General features: G+C 39.4%; 1 protein-coding gene across 2 annotated transcripts; it reads left to right on the forward strand.

Annotated features, from left to right (window-relative positions):
* The first annotated feature begins 908 nt into the window (after positions 1–908).
* Positions 909–16,656, forward strand: LOC140279210 (AP-2 complex subunit beta). 2 transcript variants are annotated; one of them, XM_072374297.1, is made up of 22 exons: positions 909–1,020; positions 2,644–2,698; positions 2,927–3,032; positions 3,165–3,300; positions 3,667–3,912; positions 4,155–4,345; positions 4,547–4,768; positions 5,269–5,389; positions 5,615–5,710; positions 5,837–5,952; positions 6,074–6,239; positions 6,659–6,757; positions 7,034–7,293; positions 8,229–8,421; positions 9,045–9,086; positions 10,174–10,326; positions 10,819–10,964; positions 11,091–11,220; positions 12,116–12,200; positions 13,088–13,174; positions 13,915–14,069; positions 14,746–16,656. In XM_072374297.1, exons 2-22 carry the CDS (start codon positions 2,662–2,664, stop codon positions 14,818–14,820), a joined length of 2,862 nt encoding a protein of 953 aa, XP_072230398.1. In that variant the 5' UTR covers positions 909–1,020; positions 2,644–2,661; the 3' UTR covers positions 14,821–16,656. The 2 variants fall into 2 exon arrangements, with proteins under 2 accessions (XP_072230398.1, XP_072230399.1); XM_072374298.1 differs by lacking the exon at positions 9,045–9,086.
* The last annotated feature ends 4,854 nt before the right edge of the window (positions 16,657–21,510 follow it).

Genomic DNA, 21,510 nt, shown 5'->3' on the forward strand with positions numbered 1-21,510 from the left:
GTGTTATTATTTATTCAAGATGGAGGAAGTGAGGATTTAAGAGGAGAAACAACACCATGAATTATCTTAGAGAAGCAATTACTGTTGCCAATCAATCTGGGAAGGATTTTGAAACCATATCCAAATAAGTTGGAGTTTATCACTGTACACTGAGAAAGACTATTTACACGTTAAAAAAAAAAACATTCAAACAGTCATCAATCTTCCCAGGAGTGGACGTCCCAGCAAGTTTCCCCCAAAGTAAGACAATGCTCAGAGAAACCAAGAGCTACATCTCAGACTCCATAGGCCTACAATTACTAAACACTGCATAAAAATTCCCTTCACCTAGTCCTAGTACATTTAAATACATCTTAGTAAACGCACTAGTAATAAGGGTCTAATAATTTAATGCATCAATCACAGGACTTGAAAAAAAATACTGAAACTACAGTTCTGTCTAACGAATACATTTACTTTTGAGATACTGACAATACATTAGTTTCTTGTTTGTCAGGAAATCAGTGGATCTTAAGAAACGCATTCCCTAACGTGTTGCATTCATAACTATTGGGCCATCAGCTATCGAGAGCCGTCAAAATGTAAAGCTCAATTTACCTTTAGATACCCTGCAAATTTGTATGTACTAATGAATCTCAATTTGTGAAATTAATGTTTTAGAAATAATCCCCGATTTAAGGTGGTGATAGAGTCGTTGGCGAACCTGCTCTGTACCGTTTTTTTGTTGTTTTTTTGCACACACATGGTACATAATGTTGTCATCAATATTAGAAGATCTAAAGTATACAAAATCTAAAATAAGCCACTAATCATAAACACATAGATTAAAGTGGAATTGGTTCATTACATTACACTCTGGGAAACAATACTTTCCTCCGCTCCAGAGGGAAGTTATACAATTTCCCATCACGTCGAACGCTCCATCTCTATCCCTGTTCTCCATCTTTCTCTAACCAAGCAAAGGACCAACCTGCATCTCTACCCCATTGGGATTTTTCCCGCTGACATACACACAACTAGGTACATCAAATATCTTTTTGTTAAAAAAATCTTTAACATTTTTTCTGTTTTGTGTTATTCTGTGTCGTTTAGTCTGTTGAGCAGCGCAGCGTTTAGCGGCATTAGCGTAGCTCCTGTCAGCAGCTATGGAAACTGGGCCGTTGCTCGCTTTTCTGTTTCTGTCATATTTCATCTTATACTTTTATAGGAGCTTCTCATACCCGACTGAAAGCTGCTTATTGAAGCCATAAATGCCATAGTTGGGTGACCTTCAAGATTAGGGTTATTAGCCACAGAATCGCTGGAGCTGACCGGCGCAGTTAGCTAGTAGCTAACGTTAGCGAAGGGGAACTGCTGTGACTCAAGTTAATTGAAGCTAACTTGAGGTTTCAGAGAGGTCAGACGATGTCACACCCTGAAACGTAAATTTATTATTACAACGCCATAGGCTTAAAAGTAAAAAACAATGGGGTAAATTATATTGTGAGCGCTGAATCAATTTATCAGTTTACTATGCAACGTTAGCTACCTTTCCCTCACTCAAGACGTCTTGCATAGCTGAATAACGTTAACAGTAATTCACATTATTGAGTAGTGTCAAGTCTTTGAGTGGCAGTTTGCGTGTTTAACCTGGACCACGTCTTCGTTGTATCCTACAAATGTTACAGTGACACCGTGGGCCTGTGGGAGTTACACATTTAAGGACGTTTATTATATGTGTATGTAAATGCAACTACTGTTGTCATGAACTGAATGGCTAGTAGTATGTGCACACCTGAACATGCAACCAACGCTGTTCCAAAACAGTGGTCATACATAAACTGCTTCTCTATTCTGGGAAGGTTTTTCACAGTACTGTCAAACCAGGCTGTAATTGATTGACTGTGCCCCTTTAAGTGATTTTGGTTGAGGTGGAGGCGTTGTGGAGGCCAGTGTACCAAACTGATATCACAGTTCTTTTTGTCACCTCAGTTTGTGAATAGAGGGTTCTTTATTGACAGCAAAGGGCTCTCCCTTAATAGCTGCCACAAAGTTGGAAGCATATCATTGATATTTACCAGACCATGGAGAAACCAAATGACCTCAAGTCACTATTTTCTCTGTCACCTGCCAGATATAGAGAGGGACCATTAGACTTATAGATAGTAAAGCCTGATTCATCTCTCCAGACAGCATTTTCCCATTTTCTCCTGTTTGCGCTGCTGTGGCTCAGGTGCTCAAGATCATCAGTTCGGTCACCAGTTCGTCCACCTGTACTTGAGCTTCACCATTGAGAGCCGTGAACAGCAGTGCTGACCTTGCATCCCACTGCTGGTTGGAATTCACAGTTGTTTTGCATAACAGGATTTGAAATGATTCATAACACATTCATGGCTCCTGTTTTTGGAATGTGTATGGATTGCTGCTTTGTGGGAAAAACTGCTGTCGTTTCTCATATTCCACCTCACAATATTAACACAACTTAAGTGTGTATTTTCGAAAAGACAATCTGATGATTAAAAAAAAAAAGGATCACTAAACAGCTGTATTCTTTTGCTAATACATTTTCTGCAATTTGAACACAGAATAGTCACATGCAGGTTCAGAGGAAGTCACTGGAAAACAGAACTAATAAAAGGCTTTCTCTTTATTTCTGCTGTGTAGACTGAAAGGACCACAATCATGACGGACTCCAAATATTTCACAACAAACAAAAAAGGTGAGTAGAAGAGTGGTCCTCAATGAGAAAAAAAACTAATGGACTCTGAATGATTGTATAATTTCTAATAATTTTCAATCAGTGTAATAAGAGAGTTCCTTCTGAAAAGATGAAAAACTATTTTCTTTCACAATGGTTGTTTTAAGGTTGGAACAATCTTACTTTACTCAGCTTAGCAGTGTGTTCAAACTTGGCTTCTGGCAACTCTTGGTATGATTCATCTTCCAGGCGAGATCTTTGAACTGAAGGCGGAGCTGAACAATGAGAAAAAGGAGAAAAGAAAAGAGGCAGTAAAGAAGGTCATCGCTGCCATGACTGTTGGCAAGGATGTCAGGTACACTAGAAAATGTAACCTCTGATTATCAACGGACAACTCTTCTGAGCACTTTGATCACAGCGCTACCGTAAGATGAGAAAATCAGCTTTGGCTGTAGTCTCTTAACAAGTCCATATGTTTTGCTGTCAGTTCCTTGTTCCCAGATGTGGTCAACTGCATGCAAACCGACAACCTGGAGCTGAAGAAATTAGTCTACCTCTACTTAATGAACTACGCCAAGAGTCAGCCTGACATGGCCATCATGGCGGTGAACAGCTTCGTCAAGGCAAGGCCCTAAGTTGTTAAGTCTTCTCTCCTCAAATGAGACCTGGTGGATTGTCACAATTCATTTTTATTACAGTAGCATCAGTTCACAGTAACAGTATTTTTTTTTACCGAGAAAGTACTAACTTCTATTCAAATTCTGTTAAATACACTCCAGTTTATACCTTATATGGGAAAGGAAAAAGCACTGAGTGTTGATACTCTACGTGACATTCCCATTAGCCAGCAGAGTGTAAGATTGTTTTGTACTTTTTTAAGACTTCTTTTCATGAATTTTAAGGAAGCAGAGCTTTGCCAACTTACAAAGTGAAGGATTATTCACAGTGGGAACTTATCTTTGAAAGATCATTCTCATCCTGAAATACAGGACTGTGAAGACCCCAACCCTCTGATCCGGGCTCTGGCTGTCCGCACCATGGGCTGCATCCGAGTGGACAAGATCACAGAGTACCTGTGTGAGCCGCTGAGGAAGTGCCTGAAGGATGAGGACCCATATGTGAGGAAGACTGCGGCTGTTTGTGTGGCTAAACTGCATGACATCAATGCCCAGATGGTTGAAGACCAGGGCTTCCTGGACTCTCTGAGAGATCTCATTGCTGACTCAAATCCCATGGTGGGTGTTCCAACTTGAGCCTTTTTTTTTACTTTGAGTTCTTATGTTATGATAAGAAAATGAATTCCTGGATTGGGCGTTTTTTGTCCGTTGTTTGGAGCTGCTGCTCGTCACTACATTCATTATGTCAGATAAGTTGTGTCAGCTCTTGTTCAAATATCATTAGAATATCATTTTTTCAATGTGCAGTTAAGATTTTGGTGAAACCCAAATTCTATAATAGTTCCACCTCTGTCCTTAAGGTTGTGGCCAATGCAGTTGCTGCACTGTCAGAGATCAGTGAGTCCCACCCCAACAGCAACCTGCTGGACCTGAATCCCCAGAACATCAACAAGCTGTTAACAGCCCTCAACGAGTGCACAGAGTGGGGACAGATCTTCATCCTGGACTGTCTGTCTAACTACAACCCCAAGGATGAGCGTGAGGCTCAAAGGTAGCACTCATGTAATTGTAACAAATCAACTTTGTGCTAATGATTGTAAGTGTTTAAATGGTGTGTAAGATCAGACTTCAATCCAACACTATGACTACATCACATCACATATCTAGGGTAATGGTGCTCATTCCTAATTCAGAGAAATGTCATCTTCTGTTTCTTCTACTGACGTCACCTTTTCCTGCTGTTGTCTCAAAGCATCTGTGAGCGTGTCACTCCTCGTCTGTCTCACGCCAACTCGGCGGTGGTCCTGTCAGCTGTCAAGGTCCTGATGAAGTTCTTAGAGCTGCTGCCCAAGGACTCGGACTATTACAACACGCTGCTGAAGAAGTTATCGCCCCCGCTGGTTACCTTGCTCTCTGGAGAGCCAGAGGTCCAATATGTGGCTCTGAGGAACATCAACCTTATTGTTCAGAAGAGGTGTGTGGTCAAAACGGCAAATGCTGTGTCACCATTGTAGATAATATGCTGTTTTGATATATTTTAAACACTATGGAATTTGTTTTAATTACAAGTAATAACAAAATATAAAAAAAATCCATAAGAATATTTTTAGAATTTAGGGTAAAAAAAGGAACTAAGTAGATGATGTTGCCATCTAAAGATAAGTCGTTAACCATTGTAGTTAAGTGTTTGGATTTTTTTCCCCTTCAAGTGTTAATATTTTATTCTTTTTTTGTATCATTTGGCTTTCAAAATTCTCCAAATACTTTTACTTTGCCAGCCTAGCAGCATTACCTCTATAAACCACTTATAAAAGAAGATGCAGTGCTTACGCTTACAACAGGAGATGCTAGTTGATCTATTAAAAATATAACATTTAGCCTAAAACAAATCATAGTCTTATATTCAGGCAAGTAATGCCAGACCCTTTTTTTGGTCCAAGTTCAACAGTCTAATGTGTGATACTCTGTGTGCAGGCCTGAGATTCTGAAGCAGGAGATCAAGGTGTTCTTCGTCAAGTACAACGACCCCATCTATGTGAAACTGGAGAAACTGGACATCATGATCCGCCTGGCCTCTCAGGCCAACATAGCCCAGGTACAGTACCTTGCATTAAACACAACTGCACAGGATCTTTGTTATGAGAATAACTTTGATATTGAGGTTTGCTCCCTTTAGTAATTATAGTTTACGCTAACAGACCTATTTTAATTGTGTACGTGACTGGATGTACTGAAATATATCAAATTCCAAATGTTTTTACTCTTTCAGGGCTCAGAAGAACCAATATTTGACTTAACTGTTTGAAAATGTTACTTGCAGGTTTTGGCTGAATTGAAGGAATATGCCACAGAAGTAGATGTTGACTTTGTGCGCAAAGCTGTACGAGCCATTGGCCGCTGTGCCATCAAAGTGGAGGTAAGAGATGTCATTGTGTTGTTTAAATATCAGCTCAGGTGTTTACAAGCAGTTTATTAATGTTCACTTTCAGTATGTGTGTGTCTTTGCAGTACGGTATTACAAAAACATTTATTTTCCTTCCAGCAATCAGCAGAGCGCTGTGTCAGCACTCTGTTGGACCTGATCCAAACTAAGGTCAACTACGTTGTTCAGGAAGCTATTGTGGTCATCAGAGACATTTTCCGCAAGTACCCTAACAAGTATGTTTCCTTTGGAACCCCTGAGAGTAGTTTGACAAATACTAGCAACAAATCAGTGTTTGACATGAATGTAGTTTACTTTACTTAAAATTCTGACCATTGACATACTGGTGTTCCTCAGATATGAAAGCATCATTGCCACACTGTGTGAGAATCTTGACTCCCTGGATGAGCCTGACGCTCGAGCTGCCATGATCTGGATTGTTGGCGAGTATGCAGAGAGGATTGACAATGCCGACGAGTTGCTAGAGAGCTTTCTCGAGGGATTCCATGATGAGAGCACCCAGGTGGGTTTTTTTGAAGGAAGTGTACACAGTCCTATAAATACTGAATCTTAATGCAGCCCCTTAATCTTATCTCACAAGTATACGCAGAGGAGGACCCTTTAGCATTCTCAGTGCATTTGACTTCCTGAAACAAGAAGGACCTTGTACACCCAAGACCTACATCTAAAGGACCATTCCTGCATTTTTCATGTTATGGACAATGCACTTGATATTTTCTAAGAGTTGTAGATTGTCAGACAGCATGTTCGCCAGCAAAAATTTCAACCAGAATTTACTTTTGAAGTTTAAAAGTGAAATTGTGTGAACAAAAAATGATAATGATAACTCCATGAACAACTTCTGTCTATGAACGCTATAGCTGTGGATGTCTGCATATGTGACTCTTATCATAATATCAAAGTGTATACTTTGTTGTGCAGGTTCAGCTCACTCTGTTGACTGCCATTGTCAAGCTGTTCCTTAAGAAGCCGTCAGAGACTCAGGAACTGGTGCAGCAGGTCCTCAGCCTGGCCACTCAGGTGGGTGTTGTCTGTTATTGTGAAGAACACGGCTTTAAATGGGTTTCATGTGCTTATTCTTTACTATTAGCAAACATATTGGATTTTTTTTAGATTTTAGATTTCTTACAGGCACCTTTTGAGAAAAATCAGGGGTTTTTTGGTCAGTTTTTTGTCATTTCGGTTTTACCTTATACCATAGATAACAGCTTGCTCAACGATGGATCATTAGGCCTACGTTTTATCCAGAATAAATGTAATTTCCATAATGCGTTGACCTTTTCCATTCTTTTCCAGGACTCTGACAACCCTGACCTTCGTGACAGGGGCTACATTTACTGGCGCCTGTTGTCAACTGACCCTGTGACAGCCAAAGAGGTAGTGCTGTCAGAGAAGCCTCTGATTTCAGAGGAGACAGATCTGATTGAGCCCACCCTACTGGACGAGCTGATCTGCCACATTGGCTCCTTGGCCTCGGTTTATCACAAACCGCCCAGCGCCTTTGTGGAAGGAAGCCACGGAATCCACCGAAAACACCTTCCTGTTCAGCACAGCAGGTCCAACACACAAAATCATAACTTTTATAGACTTTTACAAATCTACTCCTGTATCCTCTTTACCAGCAATCATTTGAACCTTTTTTCCACTTACGATTCAGTCTGAAGCGCACCATCTTGATGTACAGCTTTCACAGATTGACAGTATTATGTGAAAAGAACACTTGTTGTGAAAGTAATCCAGGTACAATTCACATCTGTACTACCTAAAGATATATTCCCTCCCCACCTTAGTAACAGTCTGGCAGCTCAGCATTGAGAATAATCCTCAAAACTCCTCTGAGTTTGGTCTTAATCAGAAGTTGTGCTTTTTTTATTGTACTCATGGTTCATGCTATTGCATTTTCAACACAAAATCCAAGAGTGGTGATGAAAATTGTTTCTGTAGAACTCTCAACATTCATATCACTAAACGTATTCACTCTCTAATCAAGGTGACTGTAATGACTCATTTTGTTATGAGTTAAATACTGCCCTTCAGTTCAGTCAACAGTGTAAACTAAGAATTCTCCAGATTTCAGTCTTTTTGATGATTCACCAACTTCTTTGCACAATAGGACATTCCCAATCAGAGGCCATTGCCCTATGTTCCTGTGATATTCACTATGGAAGAAATGTGTTGTGTGAAAAAAAGATCCTGTGCTGCAGAAGAGATTTTGTCGATGGGGCGTTTCACTTTGTCAGCACAATTCATTTAGTTTAATAATAGAAAACCATCATTTACCAGTTGAGTTGTTCCAGCACGGTGGTGTAGCACAAGGTGAATTCATGACTTTTAATTCAGCAAGATGCCTTGAAATAGACATCGAATTTAATTTTCATTTCACTTTCATGCAGAAAGTCGGAATTTCATTTCTAATTTCTCTCCAGGTAATGGATTGTTTTCAGACTTAGCCTACTCTTTCTTACTCGTCCATTCCTTTCTGCCTTGACAGCATTGACACAGGTGAGAGCCCCGTGAGTGGTGGGCCAGCCGCTGCCATGGACCAGCCTCATGTGATCCCCAGCCAGGGTGACCTGCTGGGTGACCTACTGAACCTGGACCTGGGCCCCCCAGTCAATGTACCCCAGGTCTCCTCCATGCAGATGGGTGCGGTGGATCTTCTTGGAGGAGGCCTGGACAGTTTGGTGAGCTGGCATGGACACACACTCTCACTCTGATTGTACTTTAGAGTGGACACATTAGCTGAACTTAACTGAAGATCTTACAAGCTTCCTCCTTGTGTTTGTAGCACTCGGACAATAAGTCAGTTACATTATAACAGCTGAACTAACATGCATTTTTCTCTTTGCTTTGTATGCCAGTAGATAATTATATTGGCATCAATGTTTGTCACAGCCAGTTAGGTCTTTCTCATGATCATTGCAAGCCATCATGCTGCTGACTCGATAAACAGCTGAAGCGGGTCATTTGTTCATGTTGGAATGCTCACTCCAACCAAAATGTTTTGAAATATTTTAAAACCAAGAATAACAATATGCTCATAATAATAAACATATTTTTCTCTCTTAATGTTAACTTGATCACTCCTCTAAGCTGCTGGAATGTCTGGATTTCTTCATAATTTTCTTGCAGATTAATTTTTGATGTCTAACATATACCATGCAGACTTGATATTTTTCCAGAAGGTGAGGGTTCCTCTTGATGGGTTGCGGTTGCTAAGAAAGTCTTTGTCTCTGTCTTTATGTGTTTGGTCTGTCTGTGATGTTTGGATGCTGTCTTTGGGGGCCTCTCCTCTTCTCTCCTGTAGCTGGGGGGAGACCTGGGCGGAGGTGTTGGGGGAAGTCCTGCAGTAAGTCAAGCCCTTCTGTTCAGCCGTCTGCCGGTCTGCATGCTGCATGCATCCTGAATTAACCCAACACACTCTTAAACCTACGTCTTTGATTTTTTTCTGCTCTATACACACATTTGTACTTAGAACATTTCACAAACATTTTGCACCTTTAAGGCCAAATGCAGGCTTCGAAAAGTCATACCACCATTCACATGCAGCTATCTCGGTCACTGTGCTGCAGTTGGTTGACAGTGCTTGACACAGACATCAGATTAACCCATTTACACCACCAGGAAGCCAGTCGCTCAGCTGTTGCAAAGTCTCTAGTTCCTGTCCTAACTTCAGGTGTTTCCTGTTGTTTATTATTTCAGCTATGATATTGGAAGAGCATTTTTTCATGAGCTTAATTTGGGCTGTTGGTTGCAGACACCTAGCATTGTTCTTTTATTTCTATTTTTAACCAGGAAAACATAATCTGTCATCTCTAAATATCTAAACTGCATGCAAATTTGTTTCAAAATGAAAGAGGCAAACAGGTAAAGTCTGATGGTGAAGTTAACAAGGCACCTGCTGATTGGTCCTTTATGAGGGATACTTAGTGACAGAATACAGGAACGACATACATTTGGCTACATTTAGAGACTTGAAGGGTTTTCACCATACTTTATTTTCCCTGAGATGTGTAGGGACAAGGTGGGTATTTTATCAGCAGTGGCACTTTCTGGAAATAGCTTTTTTTTCTGCAGTTTTACGATAGATGTAACTTTAACTGCTTTTATATAGGCCAGATGTATAATCATTGGCTTAGCCTAAAACAGATATTCTCATCTGCCTATTTAATCCATAAATAGTTCATTTAATTATGTATCATCATTTTCAGATTTCATACACACACATACCCATATTCTTTGGGCTTTGATTTATCAGTCTTGATATGTTTGAAATATGCTTTACTGATGGTAACTGTTGTTTTGTTCTTCTGATCAAAGACTCAAAGTGATTTGTTACAGATTTCTAGCAAAATTGTCAAGTTGAAAGAAATGTTTCCTAAAATAATTGATGCTTAAATTACGTGTGGGTGTGTGTGAATTTGTAATTGTTTCAGGTGGGACAAAACTTCATCCCATCATCTGTTCCTAGTACCTTTGCCCCCTCACCCACACCTGCACCTCCAGCTGCCAGCAGCGGCCTCAACGACCTGTTTGAGCTTTCCACAGGCATGGCCATCACCACTGGAGGCTATGTTGTTCCAAAAACAGTAAGCACACAAGACTTAAAGGGATATTTGTTTTCCTGTTTTATTTTTTTTTGTCTAAGTCAGGGTTGTGTACAGTACTTCTGAGTAGTCGGAGTCTTACCTTCAGTGCACAACAGTCAGTGTGCTCTCAGTTTGGAGAATCAGGAAGGATTAGTGACAGGCGAGCTAAGCTAGCAGCTACTCAGACCAGGCCACAGTAACCGCATGTTTACCATCTGAAACAACTCAAACCTCAAAAATGTTCAATCACTGACTTTGCTACTTGATATCCTCAACACAAAAACATACTAGTTGCTATAAGGATTTTGGAAATGAAATGGAAAAAATGCTTTATTTATCTCAAAGGAAAATGATAAAATGTCAGGTTGTTATTAACCTGGTTAATAACAATTTCTTCTTATGAGGATAATGTTAAAGCTGCTGTATGGAAACATACATGTAGTATATTAGATAAGATCTGTAGAGCTGATTACACGGGTGCTTTTCTACTAGGTGTGGCTGCCTGCAGTTAAAGCAAAAGGATTGGAGATCTCTGGAACCTTCTCCCGTCGCCAAGGCCACATGTACATGGATATGACCTTTACCAACAAGGCCCTGCAACACATGACCGACTTCGCTGTCCAGTTTAACAAGAACAGGTCAGTCAGCTGACTCAGGAACAGTCTTATTCAGATGCCCCTTTAGTTTATAGCTAGATGTTCCTACAGAACTTTGATGCTGAATGACACAAATATAAAGTGCTGTTCTTTATTTCCTTCATGCAGTTTTGGGGTGATCCCCACCAGTCCTCTGGCTGTTCACACTCCACTGATGCCCAATCAGAGTATTGAGATCTCTTTGCCCCTTAACACAATTGGGCCAGTCATGAAGATGGACCCACTCAATAATCTGCAGGTACAGGAGAACACACTTACTCCTCATGTGAACAGCAGTGCATCACATTTAAAAGATACAGACCATTTGTTGTTGAGTGGAGATGCTGACAATCACTGAATACAGGCAGCCTTTATGAAGTGAACATTAAATTAAATGAAAAAATACTTTTTAATATATTAATCTTGAGTTGTTCAGTCAATGAGCTTGTTAAATTTTAATTGGAGGCCTTCAGTAAGAGAACGCTGTCCAACTGTATGTTCAGCCTTGAGAATCATGGATCTGTTCTTTAAACACCATGGGGAGCCCGAAGGTTGCAACTTAATCTGGATTTTTATTACGAGCATAGTGCAAGACCCCATAGGTTGGCATTTTATTGGTTCCGTTACAACCTGCAGCATGTTTAAAACAGCCTTCTAACCTTTGCGTTGCCTAAAAAACTAAACCCGTCAACTAAAACCTTTTATTTGTTAGCCTATAGCCAAAATGGAAACCCTCCACTTTTAGTGTTTTTGTTATTTTTTTGTTATTGACATATTTAGTCTATATATATTTTTATTTTTTTAAAAGAAGCTTTTGACAATAACCTTTGGATTTAACAAAACCTGTCCTTCTGTGTTCCTTCTAGAAACAAGGATTTGAAGTTGAGGGAAGCGTTTAGCTTATCCTCTAACAGCTGAATTAAAATGTTTAGAAAAGACAAATTTTAACCACAAACAATTCTGGCTCAAATCTTGTTTTTCAGCTACTGTCAGTTTACCCATTCATCACTTTCTTTACACCAAATATGTATGTTTTATCTTTAGAATCTGATGTTTAGTTTACCTTTTCTTGGTTTAAATGTTGGAACATTGCTTTGGAACATTTTGATTTCACATCTAATGTGAAACCTTTTTTTGTTTTGTTTACCGTACAGGTGGCCGTAAAGAACAGCATTGATGTGTTCTACTTCAGCGTACTCATCCCTCTCAATGTTTTCTTCGTCGAGGATGGAAAAATGGGTATGATTGTCAAAACTTTCTAAAACTGCAATAATTAATCTGTCATCACACCAACACAGCAGTGGCAAACCGAGTCTTCCAGAGTCTTTGAAACAGGAAAAAAAAAATATTCATCAATATAATCATCAAGATTAATGTAAAGGAGTTTATACATTATACTAGAGCTGAAGACTGACAGGATCACCATTAAGACTTTGAATATGCATATTTGGTATGGTCCTAATGAAGAAATCACAAAATTATATTTTGACATATTCTAACCTTACTAGTAGCTACTTACACAATTATGAAAATCCATTAACTTTAAAGCATTGATGGTAAAGTTTAAATGACAATCTGAAATTCCAGATAGGGAAACCTCTGAAGCAAAGAGACGAAACAGGCCTGAATGGAATTGAATATACGCCATTACTCTATTAAAAGGTGTCTGAATATGACTTTAATGGCCAGGTACTGTAAAAAGTAGACTACTTGTTGCTGTTGGTAAAGTAAATAAATACCTTTCAGTCCATTTGCTTCAAAAGATACATTTTGAAACATGGTTAGTTCGACTTTCACTGTGATCTTAAGCCCACAGTGCAGCTTTACCTCTGTGTGTACATGCCAGCCAAGTGATTATCAGCCCAATCCTTCTCTGTTGTTTTTGTCACACACACATCTATATAGCAGATACTGACTCTTGCTGGCTTAAAAATTAGTTTCAGTGTCTCAAAGTTTAACTTTTTGACAGCGTTGTGTGCGCTATGTAAAATTTCACAAGGGCCACTAGTTTAATATATATCATGTCCAGTATACATAATGTTAAGACTAGTCTGTGCATCCATATGTCAAACCATCTGATAGTTTTCTTCTTCACTGATGCTGATAAATGTCTTTATTTTCCTCAGAGCGACAAGTGTTCCTGGCTACCTGGAAAGACATCCCCAATGAAAATGAGCTACAGTACCAGATAAAAGAGTGTCACCTAAATGCAGGTACACATTTGTTAACAAGAAGCATCAGAGTAGAAAACTTGTTTTATTTTGCATGGAAAATATGATGTTGGGCTTTTTTGATGTCCTCTAAATGAAAGTTGCTTTACACAGTCTGAGGTGGGTGTACAGAATAACTCACCAACTGTTTGTAGCTCAGTTTCAGTGATAATAGATTTAGTGACATGTTCTACTGTGCTAACACCACCCAGTTTCTTCTTTGATCCTCATTGTTAATGAGGATATCAAATGTGATTTGATATCAAGACTTAAAAAATACTACGATTCCATCAAAGACATCTCACTTCTTTCTGTTTTCTTTCTCCACCCTCATGCCTTTCTTTGGATAACTCATTTCTTTTCACCTGTAACTCAATGACGCCTTCAACTTCTTCCCTCTTGGAAGCTACCAATAATTGTTTCACTGTTATCCTTGCCGCAGAATGACTAACACCAACCCATGATGACCGATCATAACAGCGACCTGAGCTAGTGTTCGAATACTTGGTCGGCTTTACTGAAATCTGAAGGTTTCTTGTCAAAGTTCATGAAAATCCTTATAGAGCTAATGTGCCATTTAGCAGTAGTTGACTTGCATTAGCTAACCCAGCTGCTAGCGTTACTACCTATAGTGATAACAGCCTCTTTTGTGTGAGTGTTTCAGGTGGTTTCTCTTTGTTCAGTAATTAGATGTAGCACCGTGTGATAAGGGGTTTTCACTAATCTTGGTTCTGGACTTGCAGACACAGTGTCAGGGAAGTTGCAGAATAACAACATCTACACCATTGCCAAAAGAAATGTTGAAGGCCAGGACATGCTGTACCAGTCCCTCAAGCTGACCAACGGCATCTGGATCTTGGCTGAGCTCCGCATTCAGCCTGGGAACCCCAATTACACGGTACAGTATAGAGAATATATAGCTTGTGCTTGCCCTAAGGCAGTGGCCCTACATACTAACGTGCACATGATTTTTGGTACACACTGTAGGTTTAAGCTCTAAAATCTTGTCTCAATACATTTTAACTTCACATAACCAAATGCTTCAACCCACTGTAGTTGGAAAAAAAACAGCAGCAACAAGTTAAAAGATTGCAGATTGTATTAATAATGCAACTGTGTATGACTCAATGAAAAGAAGGTTTTGTGTTACCAGATAAAAGGAGAGGGAGAAATATACCAAAGAATGTCAGTGTCTTAAAAGTCATAAGAACTGTCCACAACCACCAGAAGAAAACTTGGCTCCTATGGTTGTGAGAAGTAGTTATAAGCTGTAGATTATAGGTACGTTTCCATGATGAGTTGGTTTCACAGATTATCTGTATGAATATTGTGTTTTGGCTTTTAAAAACAGGTACAATTTATCTGTGTGAAATGCACTATACTGTAAGGGTTCTAACCTTGAAAAGAAGGATCTGTCTGCAAAAATTGTTGCAGTGCTCTAATAATAATTCTAATATATTATACCTGTTGTTCAGAATCTTATTGATTTTTCTTTTCTGAACATTCGGTTAAAAATGTCACCATATTTAGATGGAAAGTCAGCCATTACAACTGTGTGCTCTCTGCTTCCACAGCTTTCTCTCAAGTGTCGGGCCCCCGAAGTGTCTCAGTATGTCTACCAGATGTATGACTCTGTATTGAAGAACTGACCTGTTGTACCACACAGTAGCTCTGCTTCATCCTCATACTTCACTGTTTCTTCAGTTTCTATTTCTGCAGCTGACTGCCAGAACAAGAGAATCCAAACAGTATATAATGGTTGATTATGAATCATCTGTAAGATTGGGTGTGTTTTTCCTCTGAGATATCAGTGGGGTAAATATTAGTCAAGACAAAGGTATGGTGAGTGATCACCTTGTAGTTAAACACACTGTTGTGGTTTCCTTTTTTTGCCAGTTTAAAGGTATTAATTATTTAATCCCTGAATTCCACTTCCCATTTTTGTTAACCTCCCAGTAAAAACATGTCTCTCATTCCATCTGTAACTGAGTGTCTTAGTGTTGTGACTGATTGTGAAACTCCTGAGAGAGGAGGAGAAAAAACTCTCCTCATCTCCACAAAGCCATTGTTTTTTATTTTGTATTGTGTGGGTTGCATTTCTCCAAGTTTAGATTTATTTTTGATACTGGCTTTGCTTCAGTTGTACCTTAAGAATGATGCCAATGTAATTTGGGTCCTTTGGCCTTTCATGTGTGAAGTGTTGCAACCAGACGTTCTACTCATGTAGAATTAATTTTCCCACGATGACCTAAACAAACATCATCATTCAAATGTTCCGGGTTTTGATCTAAATGTGTGCTTAGATGCCAACAATACTTTTTCCACCGAAACCGTAAGCTTTATGTCAACATGTTAGAACATTCACACTCAAACACACACACAGGCATACTCGCACTCAAATACACACATACCAGAAAAAGAAATTCATTGTTATCGGATTCTAAATGCTGAATTTGATCTGATAATGTACTTTTTCCATTTTACTGAGAAATTCAAACTATGAGTAGAAGACACGGTCAAGAACCTCTTAATTGCAGATTACTTATAACACATTCGTCATTTAAAAATGTTTTTCTAAATTGCCAATAAATTCAGCTCACTTTGACAACCACTACACAACCCGCAAATGCTGTTTATTATGTGTGAACAAACCAATGCCACTCCATTTTGAAATGAATATCATATGGAAAACTTTTTGTTAACGCCCTGCTTACTGCAACCACATAGTTCTACACAGCTTTATACATCCAATGCATTCCTATTTATTTGTGCATCTACCTCCATGTGTTTTCTTTTAACTGGTTTATTGTTGCAGTAGCTTCAGTTTAACTACTGGCCCTCCTTCCTTTAAATGCTAATGTTTTTGTTATTTTCATATTAGTCTGAACTTGTGATAATCCAGCCAAACCAAATTCAAAGGACCAATCATTCACACAACTCAAATGCTAAGTTTATATTTTAATAATGTTGTATTATTATAACCTTATAATGTTGGCTTGTTTGTGGTTCATGAACTTAAGAATCCACGCACCCATAGGCACAGTTGTCGTGTAGTCCAGTGAAGGTGTATTTTGTGTAGTAAATAAACTTTTATCACACTGGAAATTAAATGAAACATTGCCTATATATTCAATAAATTAAAAAAGCTTCCCAGTGTATTAGCTGTGTGGGTGACACTACTTTCATATACCCTTATGCATAATACTAACATGCCTGCATGAGCTCCTTCTCATTTTATTCTTTTTGTTATAGTGGATTTTCTCTAGTTTAAATCTTGTCTCCCTGTCTCTGAAAAATCTTGTGTTTTTACACAGCATTGTAGAAGTCTATTTAAAATTGTTGCTAGCAATGCAATTTGTACAGCAAGAGCTATAAAATAATACTTTTACATAGGTAGTCATAGCTGTAAGCCTGTTCTAAACAATCAGTTATTGCCACAGTACAGTTAACCTTAAGCCAATAAAAATATCATTGCGCAACCAAAAGGACTCTGGTGAATCATTTAGTGTTTAGAAATAACATTTAACCACAGCTTGGGTGACTTACCGGGCTGGCGGAATCAAGAGGACCAAAAAGCTGAGCACCACTTCACTTTTAATACTGTGATGCATTCAAATGTATCCATAACTCATTTGGTACAACACAGAACTGCAGGTGTCCCAGCAGATGTAGCTAAAGCCTCATTACTTGCATTCCTACAGCTGATGACAAGCACCTCTGCCGTCGTCCCTTAGCGGGAGACCAAGCGTCTGTATAATTCTCCTCCAATCACGTTGCCCTATTTCCATTTTTTTTGTGATAGCCAATCACGATGGCACTTCTCCATAATTCAGCCCAACAGCCAATCACGTTGCCCCGTTTCCATTTTTTGGTAATAGCCAATCACGATGGCACTTCTCCATAATTCAGCCCAACAGCCAATCACGTTGCCTCATTTCCATATGTGCTGATAGCCAATCACGATGGCACTTCTCCATAATTCAGCCCAACAGCCAATCACGTTGCCCCATTTCCATATGTGTTGATAGCCAATCACGATGGCACTTCTCCATAATTCTGCCCGCAGGACTTCAGGTGACTTTAACTACAGAAGGTAAATATATCGTTTTTTCTACGTGGCGATTTTTTTGTCAAACATGCTAATGCTATTGTACTGCTCTATATTGTACTGCTAATCAATTCAATTCAATTCAATTTTATTTGTATAGCGCCAGATTACAACAATTGTCATCTCAAGGCACTTAAGTAATATAGTCCAATTCAAGCCAATTGGAATTCAATTCATTGTAATCATAATCCAATTAATTCATATAGAGCCAATTCAAAAAATTAATATCCTAGCTAAGGAAACCAACAGATTGCACCGAAATGTGTCTTCAGTCCAATCTGCCGTCCTGAGCGTGCCTGTGGCAACTGTGGAAAGGAACGACTCCCTTTTAACAGGAAGAAACCTCTGGCAGAACCAGACTCAGGAAGGGTGGCCATCCGCCTCGACCAGCTGGGGTTTGAGAAGACAGAAAAGAGGGAAAAGAGGGGAAAAAAACACCATAACACCATTCAAAGGATATCTGTTGGAACAGGGAAACATAGGTTAATAATCACAATAATGTCACATGTACATAAAATCAATTTTGAAATTAAACAGGGGGAAAAAGAGAGCAAAGTGAGGAAAGGTGTGACAGATGAGGTCCCCCAGCAGTCTAAGCCTATAGCAGCTTAACTATGGGATGTTTCAGGATTACCTGAGCCATCCCTAACTATAAGCTTTATCGAAAAGAAAAGTTTTAAGCCTAATCTTAAAAGTGGAAAGGGTGTCTGCTTCCCGGACATTTACTGGCAGCTTATTCCACAAGAGAGGGGCCTGATAACTGAAGGCTCTACCTCCCATTCTACTTTTAGAAACTCTGGGAACAACAAGTAAACCTGCAGTTTGGGAGCGAAGTGCTCTGTTAGGAAAATATCTTACAATTAAATCTTTAAGATATGATGGAGCTCGGTCATTAAGAACTTTATATGTGAGAAGAAGAATCTTAAATTCTATTCTGAATTTAACAGGGAGCCAATGAAGAGAAGCTAAAACTGGAGAAACATGATCTCTCCTGTTAGTTCTCATCAGAACTCTGGCTGCAGCATTTTGGATCTTTGGATCTGGAGGCTTTTCAGAGAATATGTGGGACAGCCCAATAATAAGGAATTACAGTAGTCCAATCTTCTCTGCATCACTCTGAGACAGGATGTTCCTGATTTTAGCAATATTACGAAGGTGAAAGAAGGCAGTCCTAGAAACCAGTTTTATATGTGCGTCAAATGATAAATTCTGGTCAAAAATAACTCCAAGGTTCCTCACTGTAGAACTAGAAGCCAAGGAAATACCATCTAGAGTAACTATATAACTAGACAATTTCTCCCTGAAGCGCTCAGGTCCAAAGAGAACAACTTCAGTTTTGTCTGAATTTAAAAGCAGACAGTTCTGAGTCATCCAGGTCTTTATGTCTTCAAGACAGGCTTGTAGCCTGACCAACCTGTAGGTTTCATCTGGTTTCATAGATAAGTACAGCTGAGTATCATCAGCATAACAATGGAAATTTATGCCATGCTGTCTGATAATGTTACCTAATGGAAGCATGTATAAAGTAAAAAGAATCGGTCCAAGCACAGAACCCTGAGGAACTCCATGACTTACTCCAACGTGTGAGGAAGATTCTTCATTTACAAGAACAAACTGGAATCTATCAGATAAATATGACTTAAACCAGCCTAATGCAGTTCCTTTAATCCCAATAACATGTTCAAGTCTCTGTAACAGAATGCTGTGATCGATCGTATCAAATGCAGCACTGAGATCCAACAGGACAAGCACAGAAACAAGTCCGCTATCAGAAGCTAACAGGAGATCATTGGTAACTTTCACCAGTGCCGTTTCTGTGCTATGATGCACTCTGAATCCTGACTGAAACTCTTCAAACAGATTATTTCTATGTAAATGATCACAAAGTTGAACTGCAACTATTTTTTCAAGAACTTTGGACAAAAAAGGGAGATTGGATATAGGTCGATAATTAGCCAACACTTCTGAATCAAGAGTAGGTTTTTTAAGTGAAGGTTTAATTACAGCAACCTTAAAAGTCTGAGGTACATATCCTATCAACAAAGACCGATTGATCAAATCCAATATGGAAGTGTCAATTAAGGGGAAAACCTCCTTGAACAGTCTGGTTGGGATTGGGTCTAACATACAAGTTGATGGTTTAGAAGAGACTATTGCTGTTGTTAGCTCAGAAAGATCAACTGGACAGAAGCTGTCTAAATACAATTCAGGTTCGAAAGATACTTCTAAAGCTGCTCTACTTGATGATACATCAGTGATAATAATGGGAAGGATTCCATTAATCTTCTCTCTGATAGAAACAATTTTATTGATGAAGAATCTCATGAAATCATCACTGCTGAGAGTTAAAGGAATACATGGCTCAACAGAGCTCGGACTCTTTGTCAGCCTGGCAACAGTGCTGAAAAGAAACCTGGGATTATTCTTATTCTCTTCTATCAATAATGAATAATAAGCAGTTCTAGATTTACGAAGTGCTTTCTTATACGTTATTAAACTATCTTTCCAGACTAATTGAGACTCTTCTAAATTAGAGGAACGCCACTGTCTCTCCAGCTTTCTTGCAGTCTGCTTTAATGCACGCAGCTGTGAATTATACCAAGGAGCCAACCTCTTCTGACTGATTACCTTCCTTTTCAGAGGGGCAACATTGTCCAGTGTTGTACGCATTGAAGCTGTAGTGCTGTCAACAAGAGAGTCAAGTTCTACTGGAGTAAAATTTAGGTAGCCATCCTCTGTCATATCAGCACATGGCAGTGAAGAAAAGGATGATGAAATCAACTCTTTAAATCTGGTTACAGCATTCTCTGACAGACACCTTCTATATGTAGAATTCTTCTCAGAAACCGTGTAGTCAAGTAATGTAAATTCAAAAGTTATTAAAAAATGGTCAGACAAGACAGGGTTATGAGGGAACACTGTTAACTGTTCACTCTCAATGCCATAAGTCAGCACAAGGTCAATGGTATGATTAAGGCAGTGAGTAGGTCTGTGAACACTTTGAGAAAATCCAATAGAGTCTAATATAGAATTAAAGTTAATATTTAGGCTGTCATTTTCAACATCTACATGAATATTAAAGTCACCCACTACAATGACTTTATCTGTACTCAGCACTAACTGGGATAAAAACTCTGAGAATTCAGAGAGAAACTCAGAATAAGGGCCAGGTGGAAGATACACAACAACAAACACAAGAGGTTTTTGTGATTTCCACTTTGGGTGGGAAAAACTGAGAATCAGAGATTCAAAAGAGCTAAAACTAATCTTGGGTCTAGGACTGATTAGTAACCCTGATCTGAAGATAGCTGCCACTCCTCCTCCTCTGCCTGTGGTTCTAGGAACATGAACATTTAAATAGTCAGAGGGAGTTGATTCATTAATGCTAACATGATCCTCCTGCTGCAGCCAGGTTTCTGTAAGACAAAATATATCAATATGATGATCACAAATCAAATCATTCACTAACAGAGACTTCAAAGGGAGAGATCTAATATTCAGCAAACCACATTTAATAGTTTGATGTTTTTGTTCAGTTAAAGTTTTTGTTTTAAATTTTTTTTGCACAAGAGGATTTGCTCTTTTTGTGTTTTTTGATTGAGGGGGGGGGGCAGCATCAGGTGGGAAGCCGCAGAGAAGTGTGTAAGACTACAACTCTGCATCCTGGTCTCAACCCTGGGATGTCATGTTTTTGGATGACTAATAAATTCGTCCATATTTCTAGAAATTAGAAGAGCTCCTTCCAAAGTGGGATGGATGCCGTCTCTCCTCATCAGACCAGGTTTTCTCTAGAAAGATTGCCAATTATCTATGTAGCCCACGTTGTTTGCTGGACACCATCTAGACAACCAGCGATTGAATGAGGACATGCGGCTAAACATGTCATCACTGGTCAGATTTGGCAGGGGTCCAGAGAAAACTACGGAGTCCGACATTTTAAATAGGATTCTATGTCGCCCGCACTGGCCCCTGGAATGCATTTGACTATGGTCGCTGGTGTCTCTAATGCCACGTTTCTGACTATAGAGCTGCCAATTACCAGGGTTTTGTCCTCAGCGGGTGTGTCGCTGAGTGGAGAAAATCTATTTGAAACGTGGACAGGTTGATGGTGAACCACGGGCTTGACTTTAGGACTATGACTCCTCTTCCTGACAGTCACCCAGCCACTCTTAAGTCCCGGCTGCTCGGGAACTGCTCGGGGACGACTAACAGAGCTAGCTACGCTAGGTGG

Source organism: Leuresthes tenuis, unplaced genomic scaffold (genome assembly GCF_036924035.1).
Source record: "Leuresthes tenuis unplaced genomic scaffold, fLeuTen1.0.hap1 SCAF_21, whole genome shotgun sequence".
In the NCBI taxonomy this organism is placed as follows: Eukaryota; Metazoa; Chordata; class Actinopteri; order Atheriniformes; family Atherinopsidae; genus Leuresthes; species Leuresthes tenuis.